The sequence below is a fragment of the Artemia franciscana genome, chromosome 10 (genome assembly GCF_032884065.1).
Source record: "Artemia franciscana chromosome 10, ASM3288406v1, whole genome shotgun sequence".
NCBI lineage: Eukaryota > Metazoa > Arthropoda > Branchiopoda > Anostraca > Artemiidae > Artemia > Artemia franciscana.
Genome location: NC_088872.1, coordinates 10,488,467 through 10,509,883, shown reverse-complemented (window position 1 = coordinate 10,509,883; position 21,417 = coordinate 10,488,467). Strand labels below are relative to the sequence as shown.

The window sequence follows — 21,417 nt, the reverse complement described above, 5'->3', positions numbered from 1 at the left end:
AATAATTCAAAGCAAAACTTAGACTGATGTATTCTGTTTTTCATCAGGATAAAACGGCAAACAGTCTTCTTTTTTTTTAGCAAAAATCTATGGGCTAAGATCATACATATTTGACAAAAAAAAATTAACGAAAGTCTGAGGACTTTGATCTTACTTCTTTGGCCGTTTTTTTTTTTTTTTTTTTTTTTTTAACATCTATCTTCATTCTACGCTGATCTGTGGCCTACGACCTTTTATGAAATTGTCATCAAAGTTATCTCTCCAATGTTTTATTTGGTAATGACTTAATGAGCTGTAAAATCTTAGCACTTGATGAAGCAAAAAAACGATAAACTGAGAAGAAAGAAGTAAGATCTTTTGTTATTTGATTTTTGTCATTTGAGCAAATTATGAACTAGTTAGACACTTCAAGTGTAAGCTCAGTTTTTCCTTATTTTTCTATATTATTGGAGCGAAAGACTAAATATATTTTTTCATTAGGATAAAACAACAAATATTAGATGAAGTTATATATCAAACTGAAAATATTTCACAAAAAAAAATCAGGTGCATAGTAACTTGATTTCCATTCATCTTCATTATTTGCATTATTACATCTTCATTTATAAAAAAATAGAACCCTTTTCCTTCCCATGGTTGCAAACGCTGTTCTATTCCAAATGTTAGAATAAAACCCTTTACCATCCCATGGTCGCAAAGTCTGGTCAATCCCAAATATTAGAATAGAACCCTTTTCCTTCCCATGGTCGTAAACCCTGTACAATCCCAAATGTTGAGTTTTGTCATATCAACATAACATAACTTGCTATTGCAAGCTCCTTTTTTCCATCTTTTTGGATATTAATGGGACGAAAGAGAAAATGTGTTTTTCTCACTGATTAATTCAAACCAAAACAGACAGAAAATATTTAACGAAGAAAAAGAAATCAAGTCAACAATAATCCCCTTTTCCGTCTCAATGTCGCAAACCCTTTTTCATCCCAAATATCGAGTAATTCCTTCCTCTTCCTTGTCTTTTTTTTATTTGAACAATATTATGACAGGGTTAGACGCTACCAGTGCAAGTTTCTTTTTCCTGATGGTTGGCTATAATATTTTTTTTTAATTTTTTTTTATTTTTTTTTTTACCTTCAACCTGATCAAATTTTATCTTAAACAAAAATGATCAGAAATACCTGATCAAAAATACCTTTTTACTGAGTGGTTTAAGTAATGAGATTAAGTGAATGAAATATATTTACTGAGTGGTTTAAGTGAATGAAAGACTGCCATTACGGCAGTCTGCTAACTCCCACCACATTTCTATTTTTTTTTTTAATCTTAAGCGATTGAAAAATATTGCGATTATGTAACCGACCCTGTTAAAGGCCAAAGAACATATTCGACGCATAAAAATACCCACGTATCGCACTCCTGACCCCTATCGCAAACCAGAAAATCGGCAACAACAAGATCCGAGCCCAGTCCTGAAGGACATTATCGCAGGTCTAGCCCACCAACCACTTGGCTAGAACGGCTAGAGCTCTGAAAATCATTGACAATTGTATCATTAAAAACAAAAAGAATACCTTCTCAAATCCCCCTTTGAAAATCGAAAAAAAAAGTCAACGTTAATCCCCACCCCACTCCCCCACCCTATCCTAAAGAAAAAGCAAAGTAAAAACAGCTCTTGACAAAGAAGTTTTCTATTAAGTAAAAACTCATTTAACAAAATAGTCAATAAAAAAGTGATAATCCAGAGATTTCAGTATAAAAGAGGCTTTAGCCCAGATTTGTCTATTTGTATTGCGAGAGCAACACTTTGGTTTTGTCATGTTTTTTTGTTTTTTTTTATGCCGCCGATCTTGGCTTATTCCTGGAAACTGGTAAGGGTCTAACCTGTGCGGTTTTTACGGAAAGTATGAACCTCAGACCGGATTGATGAATATGACATTACATTTTGGAAAACTCCGCAGAACTTTTGCCTGGGGTCAAAAAGGGTGGTTTTTGCTTGTCCACGAGCCAGAGCCTATGGTGTGCGAAGTGAAGTAGAGTTATGTAGCCTATGTCAGAGAGGAGTATCTGAAGTTGTGCAGCCAAGCTTTCGTTTCATCAAAACATGTTTCTGCTTTCGAGTGGAGAGCTCCGTTCTAGCAGGCAAGCAGGCAGGCCCCACTATCAAATTGAAGATGGACGAAAATCTATAAGTGTTAAATATATGCACCCATTAAATATTTCAAATTTTGCTCAGTTCAAATACCTAAACTCGTACAGGGAACATAAATCTTAAGATTGGGTTTGCTATTTCACTCGTAAAAGACTGAAAAGCACAATCTCTACGTTACTATATTAAATGGTTTGTTATTCTTTTTAGATTCATTGGTACTTTTCCCCCCACTGATTAAGCTGAACTAAAGGAAAACTAGACCTACGTTGCCTGAGCAACGTGAAGTGTTGCGGCAACTTTTCTCCGGCTTTGCCGAATAAAGTGTTGCGAGAGCAACACTTTGGTTTTGTTTCTTTGCTATTGGTTAAACGCTGAAGTTGTCAGCCTATCGAAGCTTTTAAAACGTTATGTTCAAAGAAGAACGCGATCAGTAATCACATGATCAAAGGCTATTCCTCAGCGTTGAAAAAACAACAATAACAAAAGAATGTCGAAAGAAGGGACTAAATTGACTTTGCAGCCAGTTGAACTTTATCCTTTTCAATCGTAGACATCGTGACGGATGAAAACTTGGAACAATATCTTATATAATCTAGTTGGTATTATAAAGCTATCCGTAACTTTTCAGGATTAAAATACCGTAGGACACTAATTATTACGAAACTACCTCATTGTTTTACGTTATCGTTTATACCCGTTGCGTAAACACTTAATTCTAGGTTACAGTGAGTATGGATAGGCTACACCAACTAGCAAAAGTTACAAACCCCTCTATACTGAAGATGATTGTAGCCTAGCAGACGATTATTACTTACAAGTCCCCTGCATGTCTTACCACTGGAACCAAAGTGGTCTTACCGTCAAATACACCGGAAACAAATAATAGATACACCAACTAGCAAAAGTTGCAAACCTCTTATTGCCGAAGATGATTATGGTCTAACAGCCGACTGTTGCTTACAAGTCCTCTACTTGTCTTACAATTGGTATCGGCCTATTTTTGGTTTCAGTGTGTACCCAACTATTGAAGTTGTCAATCCCTTGAAACTTTCAAACTAGTATATCTCATTAAGGAATTTTTGAACCAAAAAATAGATGACATATACTTTGATCAGCTCATCAAGAGCTATTGATTGCCGTCGAAAAAAAATTCTACCTGCCTTAGTTCAAAAGCTGATTTTTTTGCCATAGGCCAACTTTTTAACGTCACCACTAAGAAAGGAGCAAAGGATAAGCTCTAATTTCTTTAGCAATGACAGAACTTTTCAAGTTTAAGAGGTACATCTGATAATATTTCTCTACCTCAATCCCAAGTCCGAAAAAACAAATGATGAACCCAGTCGAAACCACGGCAGCACTTTCGGACCCGTGGGAAAATGCCTTCTGTAAATTTTTCTATTTATCACTCAAAGAAGATATATTGGCTGTGGGGCCATATATTATGCGCATATAATTAACTTAATGGGCGCTCAGTTTCTTCATTTTCGTAGCTTTCTTATTTCTTAAGCAAGTTTAGATCCTTATCTAAGGAAAAGTCTAGATAATATAATAATTCTGGATCGGTGAATGGACACAACTGAAACTAATGAATGCAATGATAAAAAGTATTTCGTCTTTTTAGTTCAAACTAAGGCTCCAGCCTTGTTGTAAAATCACTTGTTTCAGAGTCAACATGGACCTTATTGGAGCAAAAATTCATTTTTCAACCGTAGGAGGTCAAAAAATTATAGTCAATTAAGTTTCTTTTTTAAGTCAGTCAAAGTAAAACCAAGCATTATTTTTCATACAGTTTTCTATTTACTTGAGACTGTTAGAGGAGCAGCTTATCCAACATGAGTATTGGAGGTAAGTAAACAAGTAAGGAAAAATGAGTGAAAAACAGGAAAATAACTTTGCCATTATTCATCTGGGCGCAGTTCATCAGCGTATATCGGAAAAAAACGTGCTTATCCCCTTTCTTCCCTAAATGATTTCAGTATTTCAATTCATTTAAAATCTCGTTTGTTTTCACTAGAAATTTTGAACATTATACTTAATTTAACTCAAGAGAAGTATATTTAGTCCTCAAATATGGTTACAAAATACAATTGCAGCAGGGCACGAGATTATGTTTGTTAGAACGGCGGGAATGCTACTATTTTCTTGTATTTGCAGATGGACAAAGCCTTTCATCCTCACCCGACGTCTGAACAAAGTTGGCGAATGAGAGCCCCCAGTCATACCCCAAATAGCCTAGTGGTTGAAAGCATCAAACCCCAAACGTCCTCCACAATGACCAATCAACTATCTGTCTTTTCTTTGATACAGACGAAAGAGCCAAAAAGTTAAACTCTACTACCTCAAATTTTATACTGGCGGGTCTAAAAGTTTACAAGCTGTCACTATGATATATAGCAAAAGCTTCAACGGGCCAAAATACCAACGTTATAACAAAATATCTGAAGAGAAATTACAGAAAAGCTGAAAATCTCGAACATCTTTTTCTCTTCCGTTATTTCTATCATCTGGACATACATTAGCATGAACTTCAAACTCAAATCTCAAATTTTTAGTAAATATATGCATTTATTGTTATTATTGAAAAATAGGAACTTTATTTTTGTCCTTTTCATTGTTCTTTTTACTGTGCACATAAGGCAACACAATCATTTGGTACTTAACTATGGCACCACATTTGTGCACAAGCACCTTCTGTACAAACTAAAACACTAGCAGCCGTTCTTTCTACAACCTATGCATTCAAATTTTTGGCTAGTCAACATTAACATAAAATTATTCCTGTTTTTTCACCTTTTCTTCAAGTAAGTTAATGCGGTTTATAGGCTGTCATTGTGATATATAGACAAAGTTTCAACGAGTCATGCGAAATGTAAAAGAAAAGACAGAATATACCGAGAGAAATCACAGAAAAGCTGAAAATGCTGATGAATCTCTTTCTCTTCCCTGATTCTTAGGATGAATTATAGATTTGAGTCTCAAATATGCAGAATATATCTGTTTGATGTTGGCGCAAATGGCCTAGTGATCGAAAGCATCCAACCTCAAATGTCTCCCACGATGACCAGTCAACTATCTGTCTTTTCGACACACACGGAAGAGCCAAGAAGTTAAACTCGACTACCTTAAATTTTATACCGGCGGGTCTAAAAGTTTGTTTGCTCTTTTTCAGAAAAACACAAAAACAAAACAAAAATGACCAGAAAACTAGCATTGGAATCCTTCAATTTTCTTTGAAAATCTATTTCAGTCAACATATTAGCAGATTGAAATTGGCAAATAAGTATATAATAAATATGTACATATTAAGCTCTTAGTACATATTATGATACGTATATACTAGCAGATTGATTAGCCAAAAAATTGACCTAGCATTTTTACGAAGAAACGTAAACCTGACCACGTGTTATTTTTTTCTTTTTTTTTTGCTTTTTTAGTAACACAACCCAAATTTCTCCCGAACATAAAAACCAAACATTAGTATATGCTTGACACACTAGTTCCCGGGGTTATAAAAAATGCTGTTTAAAAAATTAAAATATAGGCAATTTTTATCTGAGAAACATTGAAAAAAACTGAAAGATTTGAAATGGAGGAGGCACAGGCCGGAAGACCCCGCAATCAATCGTAATGGCAGCAATGTTACTACTTTTTCATAATTGCAGAAGGAGGGAGCGTTCATCTGAACAAAGATGGTGAATGAGATTCTTCCATGATGGTCGGAGTCGACTTTCCGCCTTTTCTTCAGCACACAGAGACAAGCAGAGTTAAAATGAAGGTAAGGAGGTGGCATCACGAATTTAGCGGAGGGCAACGATTGATTCGATTTCAGATTCACGGTTTCTAGTGTGATTTGGGGTTTCGATATTTCGACTTCAGATATTACAGTCATAAGAGATTTGCCTACTTTATGAGACGTTCAACTTCAAAACATTAAAATGAAGTCCTTGAACCAAGCTTGGGTAAGATACCATAATATTACCCCTGTTTTAACAAAACGTTTCGGTTATTTCAATTTGTTTAAACTAGGAAGGGCATATTTGGCCCTCTCAGATGCAAGTGGATGAATTCCACCTCATCGTTTTGAAGATTTTTAAATCAGACACTAAAACCTTTGCTAATACAAAAGATTAAGTAAAAATTAATATTATGTCATATTGGAGTCATCAGATATTTGGCCAGTTTATTCCTTTGTTCAACAGGACTTTCAGGCTCAGATTAACATCTTATTTATATATATCGATCATTTTCTGCTGTTTTACGTGGCTTTAATTAGATAATCATCAGTACCTTATGACATTTCCGAGGCTCAGTGTCTGAATGCAGGGTCCCCCACCACCCTGCTGATGAAGAGTGACAACTAAAGCAGCGTTAAGAAAACGGCATCTTACAGAAAACGTGTGGCTCAGAAATAATTTTTATGTGTTTATTTCAAATTTTCTCTCATAACTTTTTATTAATAAAATACAAGTAATCTACTTCTTCGGCTATTCTTTTCTAAGTCAAAATTAAATAAGCTTCTGTAAATTGTTAGTAATTAAATAAATACTGTACACAACTGAAGGAAGAGCAGCAACTTCCTTGCCAGTACTTATAATGCAGTCTACTTACATAAAAAAGGGAGTGGGTATACGAAAGGCTATTCCGCAGTAACGGTGGTTCAAGACACCCTTTATATTAATGAAATATTAACATTCATATTAATGAATGCTACATTAATAATGAACTTCTTGATATTTCAAAACTAGAGATTATCAAGTTAGTATTTTCATATATAAATATCTTAATAATATACCTCCCCTTACTTTCGTCTGTTTTTTTTTCCATTCATAGTGATCTCCACAGTCATGATACACGAGGAGCATCGTATCTAGTACATTAATTCAGAAATATGACTATTCTTTGCAAGAAATTCTAAAATTTTTTAGAATTCTAAGAAATTCTAAAAATTATTCTAAGAAATTCTCTTGCAATAAGAAATTTTGCTCCCTGCGTATGGGATATAATACAAGTTGCTATACGAAATACAAGGCATCTGGTAACCTTCAAGGCCACAGCGATTTTCCCTTGCATAAGAATAGTATGTATATGTGTGTTTTATGGAAGTAAGATGGTTGTTGTATACGAGTGAATTAAGTATTATTGCCATATTATTGCCACGTTAACTAGAAATCATTTTCTTAGCAGGTGCTGCAAAAATGTTCTGTAATACTTAACTAGAAATGATTTTCTTAGCAGGTGCTACAAAATGTTCTGTAATACTTAACTAGAAATGATTTTCTTAGCAGGTGCTACAAAAATGTTCTGTGATACTTAACTAGAAATCATTTTCTTAGCAGGTGCTGCAAAAATGTTCTGTAATACTTAACTAGAAATGATTTTCTTAGCAGGTGCTACAAAAATGTTCTGTAATACTTAACTAGAAATGATTTTCTTAGCAGGTGCTACAAAAATGTTCTGTAATACTTAACTAGAAATCATTTTCTTAGCAGGTGCTGCAAAAATGTTTTGTAATACTTAACTAGAAATCAGGCATTATTGGAAGCGGTAATTAAAAGGAAAGCTTCATTACTGATATAAACAACCTTTCATCGGGTCAATTTCTGATATAATTCTGACTTTCTGATATTAAAGCTTCATTTCTGATATAAACAGCATAAAAAGCTTCATTCTGATATAAAATGTTCTGGTACTAGCAAAAATGTTCTATAATACTTAACTAGAAATCAGGCATTATGTGGAGCGGTAATTAAAAGGAAAGCTTCATTTCTGATATAAACAGCCTTTCATCGGGTCAATTTCTGATATAATTCTGACAATGTCTGATATTAAAGCTTCACTTCTGATATAAACAGCATAAAAAGCTTCATTCTGATAGAAAAATGTTCTGGTACTAGCAAAAATGTTGGCTGCAAAAATATTCTGTAATTGGTACTAGAAATCAGGCATTATTGGGAGCGGCATTCGATATCGTTAGAGATATATCAATTTATTAGGAGAAATATCAATGTCGAATAACGATGCTTAGAAATTGATGTTGGATAGTTTCACCTCTTGCCAAAAAAAGTTAAAATAAAATGAGGCATTCACCAATAGGGTATTGGCTGCTGTCCAGTTTCGAGATCTCAGTTTTAAAGGTGTTTTTTTCTTCTCTCTCTCTTTTTCTTACAAAGGAGATTAAAACTGTTGGCTTTTCTCTAATATCTAAAAAAAAAAAAAAAACACTACCAAAACAAAAAAACCATGCTTATTTGATTTCCAAGAATTGATATTGATATTGACAAGAATTGATATGAAGCCGAGTGATATTCGATACAGTTTTAAATACATCAATGTATTGATATCAAATATTAAAATACAGAAACTGATGCTGAAAAGCTTCACCTCAGAAAAGATAGGAAGCAAATAGGCAATTCAGCTAAACCGCTGTAGGTGCTGACAAAGTACGCTAAGCTCAGAAATTACCATCAATAGTAGAGAAAAGAAACTAATGTTTTTCCTCGGGGATAATTTGTAACAAATGACCTAAAAAATGAACTTGTATGCTTTCTGGAATTTAATACTTTCTTTCGTTAGTTCCCTCTTTACATTCTTATAATTAAACATGACAATATACTTCTTTTGATTAATTCGTTTTTTCCTATTAATTAAACAAAAAGACTTACTGTCCACCAGCTGCATGAAGAACAACGGCCTCTTTGCCAGTGCTTATAATGCCATCTACTCGATCCAAAATATTGTTCTCGATCATTTTGAAAAGAAGGCGACGTGTCGTAGCATCTAAAGCCATTTCTGCAGTTGATTTATCAGTCTTGTCAGTCACTCGATTCAAGCGCTTTGACTCGTTCACTGAGAATGTCTTCAGTTTGTTGTAAACCTTAAACAAAAGGCTTGCTTAGAAAAACTAATTTCAAGATACCTGAACGATATTAATATGATCTAAAAATCAAAATGTCAACAACAAAAAAGCTCTAGAAGAAATGTCCGTTTGTGACTCCAATATGACGTAATGCTATTTTTCGCCCTTAATTTTTATATTGATAAAGGTTTTCATTTGTGATTTTAAAATTTTGAAAAGAAAACTAATTTTCTTGAAAAAGAAAAAGTATGTTTCATCAATTTGGGACCTGAAAGAGTGCCTTTCTTGTTTTAAACAAATAAAAAGTTATGAAAACGTGTGTGAAAACAGACAAGATAGTATGATATCCCCCCCCACCAAAGGTAGCGCAAAAACTACGTTTTTATGGCATTTGGTATTAACCAAGTGACATATAGCAATCGCAAATTCTGTCGGTCTGTCTGTCGGTCCCGGTTTTGCTACTTTAGGCACTTCCAGGTAAGCTAGGACGATGAAATTTGGCAAGCGTATCAGGGACCGGGCCAGATTAAATTAGAAATAGTCGTTTTCCCGATTTGACCATCTGGGGGGAGGGGAGTGGGGGGCCGGTTAATTCGGAAAAAATAGAAAAAATGAAGTATTTTTAACTTATGAGCGGGTGATGGGATCTTAATGAAATTTGATTTTTGGAGTGATATTGCGTCTCAGAGCTCTTATTTTAAATCCCGACCGGATCTGATGATATTGGGGGGAGTTGGAGGGGGGAAACCTAAAATTTTGGAAAACACTTAGAGTGGAGGGATCGGGATGAAACTTGATGGGAAAAATAAGCACAAGTCCCAGATACATGATTGACATACTCGGAACGGATCCGCTCTCTTTGGGGTAGTTGGGGGGGAGGGTACTCTGAAAAATTAGAAAAAATGAGGTATTTTTAACTTACGAACGGGTGATCGGATCTCAATGAAATTTGATGTTTAGAAGGATATCGTGTCTTAGAGCTCTTATTTTAAATCCCGACCGAATCTGGTGACATTGGGGGGGGGGAGGGGGAAACCTAAAACTTGGAAAACACTTGAGTGGAGGGATCGGATGAAACTTGGTGGGAAAAATAAACACAAGTCCTAGATACATGATTGACATAAACGGAACGGATCCGCTCTCTTTGGGGTATTTGGGGGGGGGCGGGTTATTTCTGAAAAATTAGAAAAAATGAGGTATTTTTAACTTACGAACGGGTGATCGGATATCAATGAAATTTGATATTTAGAAGGATATCGTGTCTCAGAGCTCTTATTTTAAACCCGACCGGATCTGGTGAAATTGGGGGGATTTGGGAGGGGAAAACCTAAAACCTGGAAAACACTTTCTTATTTTAAATCCCAACCGGAGCTGGTGACATTGGGGGGGGGGGGGAGTTGGGAGGGGGAAACCTAAAACTTCGAAAACACTTAGAGTGGAGGGATCGGGATGAAAAATGGTGGGAAAAATAAACACAACTCCTAGATACATGATTGACATAAACGGAACGGATCTACTCTCTTTGGGGTAGTTGGGGGGGGGGGGGTATTTCTGAAAAAAATATAAAAAATCAGGTATTTTTAACTTACGAACAGGTGATCGGATCTCAAGAAATTTGATATTTAGAAGGATATCGTGTCTCAAAGCTCTTATTTTAAATCCTGACCGGATCTGGCGACATTGGGGGAAGTTTGGGGTGGGGAAACCTAAAATCATGGAAAACGCTTAGATTGGAGGGATCGGGATGAAACTTGGTGGGGAAAATAAGCAGAAGTCTTACATACGTGATTTACATAATTGGAACGGATCCGCTCTATTGGGGGGAGGGGTAATTCTGAAAAATAAGAAAAAATGACGTATTTTTAACTTACGAAGGAGAGATCGGATCTTCATGAAACATCAAGTTTAGAAGGACCTCGTAACTCAGATCTCTTATTTTGAATCTCAACCGGATCAAGCGTAATTGGGGGGGGGTGGCAGTTGGGGGACCGGAAATCTTAGAGAATACTTAAAGCGGTGAGATCAGGATGAAACTGGATGGGAAGAATAGAAACCTGTCTAAGATACGTGACTGACATAACCGGACCGGATCTGCTCTCTTTGGTGGAATTGGGGGAGGGTAATTTTGAAAATTGAGGTATTTGTAACTTGCGAAAGGGTGACCAGATCTTAATGAAATTTGATATTTAGAAGGATCTTGCGCTTTAAAGTTCTAATTTTAAAGTCCGACCACATCCTGTGACATTGGGGGGAGTTGGAGGGGGAAACCGAAATTCTTGGAAAACGTGAAAATTGGGGTATTTTTATCTTACGAATAGATGATCGGATCATAATGAAATTTGATTTTTAGAAGGAATTCAGGTCTCAGAGCTCTTATTTCCAATCCCGACCAGATCTTTTGACATTGGGGGGAGTTGGAGGGGGAAATCTTGGAAAAACACTTGGAGTGGAGGAATCGGGATGAAGCTTGGTGGATAGAATAAACAAATGTCCTTGATACGTGATTGACAGAATCATACTGGATTCGCTCTCTTTTGGGGAGTTGGGGGGAGGGGTTCAGTGATTTGGCGAGTTTGGTGCTTCTGGACGTGCTAGGACGATTAAAATTGGTAGGCGTGTCAGGGAGCTGCACAATTTGACTTGATAAAGTCGTTTTCCCAGATTCGACCATCTGGGGAGCTAAAGGGAGAGGAAAAATTAGAAAAAATTAGGGATTTATAACTTACGAGTGGGTGATCGGATCTTAATGAATTTTGATATTTAGAAGGACATCGTAACTCAGAGCTCTTATTTTAAATCCTGACCGGCATTAAGCCTCTTATTTTCCTTTTTAAATCAATCTATTGATTCATAGAATTTTGTTAGAGCTCATACCATATGATCTCTTGGCTCTTAGCTCTTCTCGCCTCGTCACAAGTGCCATATGAGCTCTTAGCTCTTGTTAAAACTCTGGATGGCTTATAAGACTGCCCAATATTTCACAACTCTAATTTTTTGATACCAAGTATTTAGACTAGATAATACACAAATAACAGCAAATATGAAACGCAAGAGCTAAATATGCACCTGAGACTTCTAAGTATTAAATCTCCGTTTTTAATAAATTGAAATTTAACTTTTGTGAAAATTAAGTGGATAGTTTGGAATCTGCCCCAAAGGTAGTCCAAGAGCTCCATTTTTAAAGCTTTGAACTTGGAGTACTCATAAACATGACGAACATCTAAAAATTCCAATATCCTAAGACCAGACGTCTAGACAAAATAAATTAGAGGCCATAAATCGAAAACCTAAGAATTCGTTGCCTAATACTGTTTGTGGTATCACCCCTCACCTTAGTAATTTCAGAAACCTTAGACATACAAAACGTTTTGGCTCACACTTGTCGAGACAAAAAGCAACTCATCTTTTGAAATGTTAATCAGTCCCACAAGTTTTTTTAATAATAAAATATTCGTTTTTGGAATGTTTATGTAAGGTCCAGCTTATACTCTGTCTCATTAACCTATTTAATCTAAATAGTTCTTAATCGAAACAGTTGAAAACGTTACTACTCGTCAAGTTAAAAGATGAGATTACAATATGGACATAAGTCCAAAATAATGTATTTATATTTTATACGAGCCATGGTCCGTTCAGTCTAGCTTGACTGAAATTTTGCTAAATTGTGGTTAGGCTATTTGGGCTTGACTATAGTTAAGCTAATTATGCCTTTTAGGTTATGTGTAACCTGACGGTTATAATGGCTAATTATTTGTTTTTCTCATTTGACATATGACCCCCCCCCTGGAAGACCAAAATACACAAAATGGGAAAAATATTATATCATTTGGAAGAGAAAAACTAGTATTTTTCTGACAACATGATATAAAAAAAAGTTTTATTTTTGACAAGCTTTTCCGAATATGTGGTCATTTTGGATTGATCGCATTTATGACCACAAGATGAATCATACTTATAACCTAGTGATTCTTGATAAATTGTTAAAGATTCTTCTCCGTCACTTTAGCTCAGTTGTTACCTAGATTTAAGTCTTTAAAAGCTGTTAATTTCCAACATGCTTAAATCTACTCAAAGAAGAAAATTCAAATAGACAACAGTGAAGCTAGGACCTTTTCTTTCTCGCCGATTTTGCTTGTGACGAAACTATCTGGCAACAGTATAGTCGTTTTTTTTTCCATCAAAAGTTGATTTTAAAACACAAATTTGATGACAGTTAATTACAATATAATAGCCTCTTAAAAATATTTTTTTTTCTGTTATCAAAAGTCTCCTAATTTAGTAAATGTTAGCACTAGTGCTAAGCGTATCCCCCTTGCAAAAATTCCTCCTTTGCAAAATCCCCCCCCACATGCAAAATTAAGCAGCCATAGAGAAAGTATGACAAATAAAAATAATTAAGAAAAGAAGAGATTTTGGCATACTCTACCTGTATTCTAAAATATAGGCAGAATGTCTAATATAAAATATCCTATAGCAATTAATTATTTTATTTTAATTCTTTTTTCGTACTTTTGGGCGTTGAATTATCATACAAGGGGAAGATAAAGGTTAAAGAAAACAATATGAAAATATGAAACTGAGAGGGGTCTGAGAGGGGAGCAATATATTTTACCGACTGGCTGGTATCAAACACATATCAGCATCTTTTTTTAAATGAAAAATTCCACATTTTGCAAATACGAGCTTTGAACCTCCAAATTAGTGTTTTCTAATGTGTTAAATCTAATGGCATGATTTTCATTGGTCATTGACTTTTTGGGGGTGTTTTCCTCATTTATCGAAGACCAGGTAAATTTTCTCAGGCTCGTCACGTTTGATGTGTAACATTAAAGGTAATGCATTTTATATACTTGGAATCAGCCCAAAAAACCGATCCGTTTGACTTAAATGTTGTCAAAGTTCCTTTCTATGTTGCCAAAGTGTGTAAGTTACTATTGGCCCGAATCACTCTTTAGTTATAGTTAGCTACCACGAAATGTTTCCTTCTAAATAATAAATTCTACATGTATTTTAGAATACCGGTAAGATACTCCAGAATTATTTCTATTCTTAATGCTTTTTATTTGTCTATATTTCCCTTTAGCTGCTCAATTTTGCGTTTGGGGAGAATTTTACAGGTGGAAACTGTCGGAGGGAAGTTTTGCCGGGGGGGTTGGTAATCTTCCTATAGATGAAATTTTTGAGGGGGGCAAACTGGACCATGCTAACATATATTTTCATGCTAGAATTTATGAAATTCACAAAACTTGAAAATAAACGAAAACTTAAAAACCTTTATCGAAGTTCAGCAGCCTTCGAAGGGCTAAGGGTTGAGGTTAGAACCTATGATTTGGCTAAACTTATTTAAAATTTTAACGTTGTTTTTCTTTTTTTTTCATCAGAAAGTTCAACATCCGTTTAACACATTGGAAAGGTACATTTGTCGATTACAATATTAGTTCTCAACGTTATAGTTATAATTAATGTATATATAAATATAATTAATATTATAGTTATAATATTACGGTTGATAATAGTGTTTATAGTTTATTTTTCTACAGTAGCCTCTTTCAAACATTTTACTGTGGTCTCCAGAAGTTTTCTACTTAAGATTCAACTCACCTTATTAGAAAGTTTGACGTCATATCCATCGCCTGCATCTCCTGTTTCAATGCCTGGAGGGAACTCCATCATCTTACATACATTTTTTCGAGCAGAGATTGCTGAATCATGTTTAGTCACGACAGCTTCACCCTTTTTAGCATAGCCACAACGAGGTAGCTGCTGATTCTGCTTCTTTTCTGTCTAAAAGGAAATAATGGTCTTTGATATATTATGATAAATGAGTTTATCAAAATTTGCCAAAAACCAATTTACTAAACAATGAAATTAATTATTTGACAAAAACTGTAAAAAAAAATATGTGATAAAATGAACAATGACAAAAAAAACGGACAATACAGCAAGGAGGATAGTTTTCAACCAGAGAATAAGAAATCGAAGCAGATATTTAGGCAAGATCTCCAAAAAGTCCCAGCGTGGTCTCAGAACCTGTTTAAAGGTATTTATCAAAAACTAAGATCCTGATCGATTTTTTCAACATATCACCAGTTGACAACGTAGCAAAAACTGATGTCGCGTAAAACAAGCATCTTTAGAATTTGAGACTGGAGGAAAAAAGGCAAAATCATAAGAGGGGGTGGTGTTGAATCTATTAAGATACATGTTCGCTAAAGTGACTGTTTGTGTCATTTTTAAATTTGTTTACAGTAGGGCTCAGTGCCCCTCCTCCGCTGCGAGCGTTTCGGGATTGGACTCTGGAGTGTCTAAGCATGAATCGTGTTTAGTCACAGATCAACACTTTTTTTAGCTATCACAAAGAGGCAACAGTCGATTTTGCTCTTTCTTCAGCTTAAATACAATATTCAGTTTTGCTTAAAAACCAGGATTCCACCATTTACGTAGTAACTAAAATCCTTATTGATTTAATAAACATCTGAACAGTTGACCACTTGGTAAAACTGATGCTCACCTACAATAAGCAACAAAAACATAAGAATGAGGGAAGGGGGGACACACGATAAGCAGGGACTTATCTTGAATTTAGTAAGATATAAGGATTTCTAAAGTAACTGTGTCTGTATTCTTCAGACCACTTAAAGCTTGTCTTTAGACCATCAATGAGCTTGTCTTTAAAGTCCCCCCAACAGCAATTTAAGAGTGGCTCTGAATCCTCCAGAAGTTGCTACACCAATGAGAGGGGGATTTCGGCTTCATACCAATTTCAATAACATAATTGCTACCAGGATAAGGCCCCTTAATCATAATAGTTTAATCCTATAGGTCCATATAGGCAGGCAAAGATATGCTCTTGTAAATCTCAAAAATTCTTTTTTATCGAGTAGGAAGATCAGGTAGGGCTACATTTCCCCTGAATCATTTGGGAAACAGATCTAAAATCACTTACGTTTTGCGTTTGTATGAACACTGTTTCGAGATATATTTCTGATAAATCGAACTTAATTTATACAGAGCAAGTCTTGTCACGTTGCTAAGTGATTTCTTCGTATCAACTATTATAAATACGAGTATAAGGGAAAAACAGTAGAATGAGAACTAACGAACTATTAGCGCACTTGCATACGAGTTAGATTTAATGGAAAGAAAAAACTGTCCTTGACAAAACTTGACGAATTCGCATTAAATATTTGAGAAACGGGAAACGACCGAAAATCAAACGATAGGGGAGGATAAGTACAATAAAGGAAAAAAAAATAGAAGAGGAAACAAGAGACAAAAATTTAAACGGAAAAAGGTGAACAACGTTTAAATTAAGTAAAAACCAATTGCTTAACAAAACATTAAAATCAAATAAAAATCCTGAATCATAAATGGCGAACACTTTAGACATTTACTCCGATGCAATTTTGCAGGATTTTATCGAGCCTATAAAAGCGTCGTTTAGCACAATGAATTGAGAACAGCAATCAGAACTATATTTTTCAGGGTCTTAACAAATGGAATTCAGGCAATCAAAGCAAAAATCAAGGAAAGAGCGACAAACTGCTTGCTAACAAATACATACTAAGACAACACTGGATAGCGTTCACTTATGTCGTTCTTACCTTTTTTTAATTTTCCAATGATCTACTGCTTGGCCACTTCGTAAGTCTAGTTTTTCTTTTAATTTTTTTTAGCACAGAAGACGACTTGACCTATCTCCTTCCCGAAAGTTTAGATTTTTTTTTAGTATTCCTGATTTCCTGATTCACTGACTGAAATATCCTACTTACTGCTTCTTACTGCTCTTTTGCTTCTTTTTTTTTACTCAAAGTCTTCACCAGTTAGGGCTTCTCATACAAAAAAAAAACTGTTCTCCCTACATTAAAAAATGGGATTCAAATCTGCAGATATATAAATATTTGGCTTTCTAACAGCACTTCTCTGAACAACAGACCCAGAGAAAAATCCCTGCCCTCCCCCTCCCCCTCGAGGGAGGATTAGACATTTCAGCGATCTGACAACAAATCAAGCAAGTGAAAGTACGGCACCAAAACGGCTTCATCATCACCAGAAAGGAACTCATACAACCGTGTCATACCAGGATTTAGCAGGGATACCATTCCATGAGCACTCGCTTCACAGGAAGTCTTTAAAGAAAAAGACATTCCAGTGTACAGGGATTTGAATGTCAATTTTTGAATAGGAGTTTTTGTGAAAAATTATACAGAACCCCCTACCCGACTTACAACATACCTGTGTTTCCTTGCAAGGGGTAAACATATAACAGGTTCGGACCCATGCTGGAATCAATCGTTCCTTTAGCCTTTCATGATTCGCCGTAAGTGCAACTAATATCCTTGTTATGCGAAGAAAGAAAAAGCAGAAACCAGAGTGGATAGAAAGACAAGAGGAAATGTCCAGTCATTTAAACAAACTCTTGACAAAGTTTTCGAACTTTTGCCAAGGTCCAGAATTTTGAAGCCATATATTCTGACCTTATTTTTATCCTTAAAAGTTTCTTTATTTATTCCTATTTTGTTCACTGTCTTATTTAGAATATTACACCTGTTTTTCTACATTTTCATTTGTTTAATTTTTGAATGGAAAGGCAATTTGGTCTAATAAATTATTCAATTATTGAAAAAGAATGGAAGAAGACGGACGTGAAGATGATTAGAAATTATCCTGACTTTCACTTCAGAGAAGAACATGGAATCGCTCAGATTATAATTTAAGGTAAAGAGGGAGGAGCTGAGTAGGCTTTTTCAATTTATAAAAGATAATGATATAGTTACTTTGAATTAAGGTTAAAAATACCAGCGATTTGCACAACTAAACACTTATGTAATGTTATTTTTTCCTGCTGAAGCAAAGAAACTGAAGTTAAAAACGAATAGTCAACACAATCTTTGAAACATGCGTTTCATGGTCCCCATCTTTAAGTTTAATACTTTTTCAAGGTCTTTTTTTTAGTATTGCATAGAATCGTGGATAGTTGTTCTCCCTTAATGATATTAGAACTAAAAAACAACACGGTTTATCATTTTCAGTTTGTCTCCCCTTAGTTCGGCAATTATTTTTATGATAGCTCTTTTGGTAAGTAAATCAATACGTATCATATTCCTCTAACCCCTTCCTGAAGGAATTTTACAAAGAATGTCGGAAATTATACAAATATGAATAACAACCTTAAAATCATGTATTTTTAGCATTAGTCCCCCTTACTCCCGACAATTTTAATCCCCCTTCATGTTCAGGATTCTGTAATGTTAAAATTAAATAAAACCCTTATAATAAAATCAAACATGCATAATTTAGGCATAGCATATATATCAAAGAGTTCGTGGTAATGAAATATAGTAAGAAGCGACCTAATAAAGAAACTCTAAAAAATGGAATTTTGGCACTAATAGTTAAATCAAAAACATCGAATTTTAATGCTGATTTTAAATATATAAGTTTCATCAAGATTAGTCTTACCCATCAAAAGTTACGAGCCTAAGAAAATTTGCCTCATTTTAGTAGATAGGGGGAAACACGCCCTAAAAGGCATACAATCTTAACGAAAATCAAACCATCAGATTCTGCGTATCAGAGAACCTTATTGTAGAAGTTTCAAGCTCCTATCTACAAAAATGTGGAATTTTGCATTTTTTTTGTTCCAGGGGTGATCGTATCAACCCAGTGGTCCTAGAATGTCACGAGAGGGCTCATTTTAACGGAAATTAGAAGTTCTAGTGCTCTTTTTAAGTGACCAAACAAATAGGAGGGCACCTAGGCCCCCTCCCACGCTCATTTTTTCCCCAAAGTCACCGAATCAAAATTCTGAGATAGCCATTTATTCACCATAGTCAAAAAACCTAATAACTATGTCTTTGGGGACGACTTACTCCCCCATAGTCCCCGTGGGAGGGGCTGCAAGTTACAAACTTTGACCTGTTTTTTACATATAGTAATGGTTACTGGGAAGTGTACAGACGTTTTCAAGAGGATATTTTTGGTTTGGGAGGGAGAATTGAGGGGGTTACGTGGGAGGATCTTTCCATGGAGGAACTTCTCCTGGGGGAAGAGACTTTCAATGAAGGGGGCACAGGATTTTCTAGCATTATTTTAAAAAAAAGCAACGAAAAAATAAATATGAAAAGTTTTTTCTACTGAAAGTGAGGAGCAGCATTAAAACTTAAAACAAGCAAAAATTATTACGCATATGAGGGGTTTACCTCCTCCGAATACCTCGCTCTTTACGCTAAAGTATGTTTAGTAATTTCAACTGTTTATTCTACGGCCTTTGTGATCCAGGGGTCATTCTTAAGGAATTGAGACAAAATTTAAGCTTTAGTGTAAAGAGTGAGGTATCGACAAGGGGTAAACCCCCTCAGATACGCAATAAAACATACGAATATAGAAGTTCGTTACGAAAGTTAATTCGCAAGTTACGTATACTTTTTACTAATAAAAAAGTTCGTAAAAAATTAAAAGTTCTAGTTGCCTTTTTAAGTAATCAAAAAATTGGAGGGAAACTAGGCTTCCTCCCTCGCTCCTTTTTTCCTCTAAATCTTCCTATTAAAACTATGAGAAAGCCATTTAGCCAAAAAAAAATTAATATGCAAATTTCGTTTTTATTATTTATGTGCCAAGAGCCAAGATCAAAACATGTATTAATTCAATAACGTCCAAAAATTAAATAAAAAAACAAGTTTTTTTTTTTTAAATGAAAGTAAGGAGCGACACTAAAACTTAAAACGAACAGAAATTACTCCGTATATGAAAGGGGCTTTTCCTCCTCAACGCCCCGCTCTTTACGCTAAAGTTTTTTATTGTTTTAAAAATTAGAGTTAAGAGAAAGAGTCAAACTTTTTCGTAAAGAACGGGGCGTTGAGGAGGAAAAGGCCCTTTTATATACGGAGTAATTTCTATTCGTTTTAAGTTTAAATGTCGCTCCTTACTTTCATTCAAAAAAACTTGTTTTTTTATTTAATTGAGTTAAAGGATACATTAAATTTAAAAAAAATAACTCTAAACATGGCTATAAATGTACCTCAAATGTGTCCCAATCTCTCTTTTTCTCATCAATGCTTGGTTCCTCGTCACTTGAGCTGTAGGAAAGCCATCCAGGAGACATTTTATATTTTTCGTAGGAAACTGATACTGTTGATAAAAAAAAAGGATGATACTGTTGACAAAACCATATAAATGGATTCCCAAGATTGTTATGTAAATATATACAGTTAGGTTTTTAGGTATTTTCACAACTGCAGTTTTGGTTTTACTTATTTTTTTTCTGTTTGCTTTTCATCTTGTTTGTTTTTATCACTTTTTTACTTATCAGGACTGATTCGTTCACATTTTCTTAACTTTCAGTAATAGAGTTGAAGAAGGGAAGCGGTTGTCCATCAGAGGCACCATTTGGGGGGGGGGGGGTCAGGGGTGGGCAAATGCCCACCCAAGATTTTCCAGGGGGCCCAAGCTTCCACCACAAAGGGCCCTTTGCCGGCCATAATAATCAATTATGTCCAACATAGTCCAATTGATTTGAAATTACTGCACGCCTATTAACCAAAAAGCGTAATTACTTGACGACTCTTGGGGTAATTACGCTATTTGCTATTAATTATTGTAAACTTTGAAAGTAGGTAAGATACAAAATAAAAATCTCGAGTTCAGTAAAGTTCCCGTTTCCTAGATGATTACGCGACACGAAGTGAGTCGGGGGGGGGGGGGCAAGATGGAGTTTATGCCCACCCCAGGATTTGGTCCAAATGGCGCCTCTGTTGTCCATTCGAAATATTCGTTCTGTTCCGTAGAGCATCTTCGATAGCTTTTAAAACCCGATTCTCAATCTTCTTTTCTTTAATTTATCTTTGGTTATGGCAGGCCAATGTGGTTTACAATTTAATTTGCATCACTCAGCTTTAAGTTAAAAATAACCAAGCTAAAATTTGTTCCGGTTTTTATACCGCATCCAATGCGTATGACCGATTCCAGCACGATTTACAGTTCCTAACAAATTTTAATTTACTATATTTTAGGAATATTGAGTCTAAAAATATATACACAAGGAAACCATATTATGTATTAAATAATTATAAATAATATTAATAACAATAATAACAAAAAAAATATAACAAAAAACAATATTAATATTAAACAATAATAATAAATAAATTATATGAAAGAATAAATAATATTATATTATCATAACAATATGAAAATTTATGCACACGGAATAACACAAGCCTTATTCAACCTTCTTATATGACTGAGTCAGTACAACTCCATTGTTCGACAGAGTCACAACCCTGTCCCAATCATATACCCAGCAGCTTCTACCTATGTTGTTCCTCATTACTTGAATTCAACTTAACCTATGCACCAAAGAAACTAATTAAATGTGTTTATTTTCGTCGTACAGGTCTCGGAAAAAGAGGCTCAG

At 35.0% G+C, this 21,417-nt stretch overlaps 1 protein-coding gene across 2 annotated transcripts in view; it reads right to left on the bottom strand.

Annotated features, from left to right (window-relative positions):
- Positions 1–21,417, bottom strand: part of LOC136031771 (serine/threonine-protein kinase RIO3-like) — a 149,093-nt gene that overhangs the window by 120,581 nt on the left and 7,095 nt on the right. For both annotated transcript variants that reach the window (XM_065711524.1, XM_065711525.1), the window contains exons 4-6: positions 20,023–20,132; positions 14,604–14,786; positions 8,809–9,020 (exon numbers count right to left, since the gene is read on the bottom strand). In XM_065711524.1, coding sequence (XP_065567596.1) covers positions 8,809–9,020; positions 14,604–14,786; positions 20,023–20,132 — 505 coding nt within the window. The remainder of the gene's footprint in view (positions 1–8,808; positions 9,021–14,603; positions 14,787–20,022; positions 20,133–21,417) is intronic.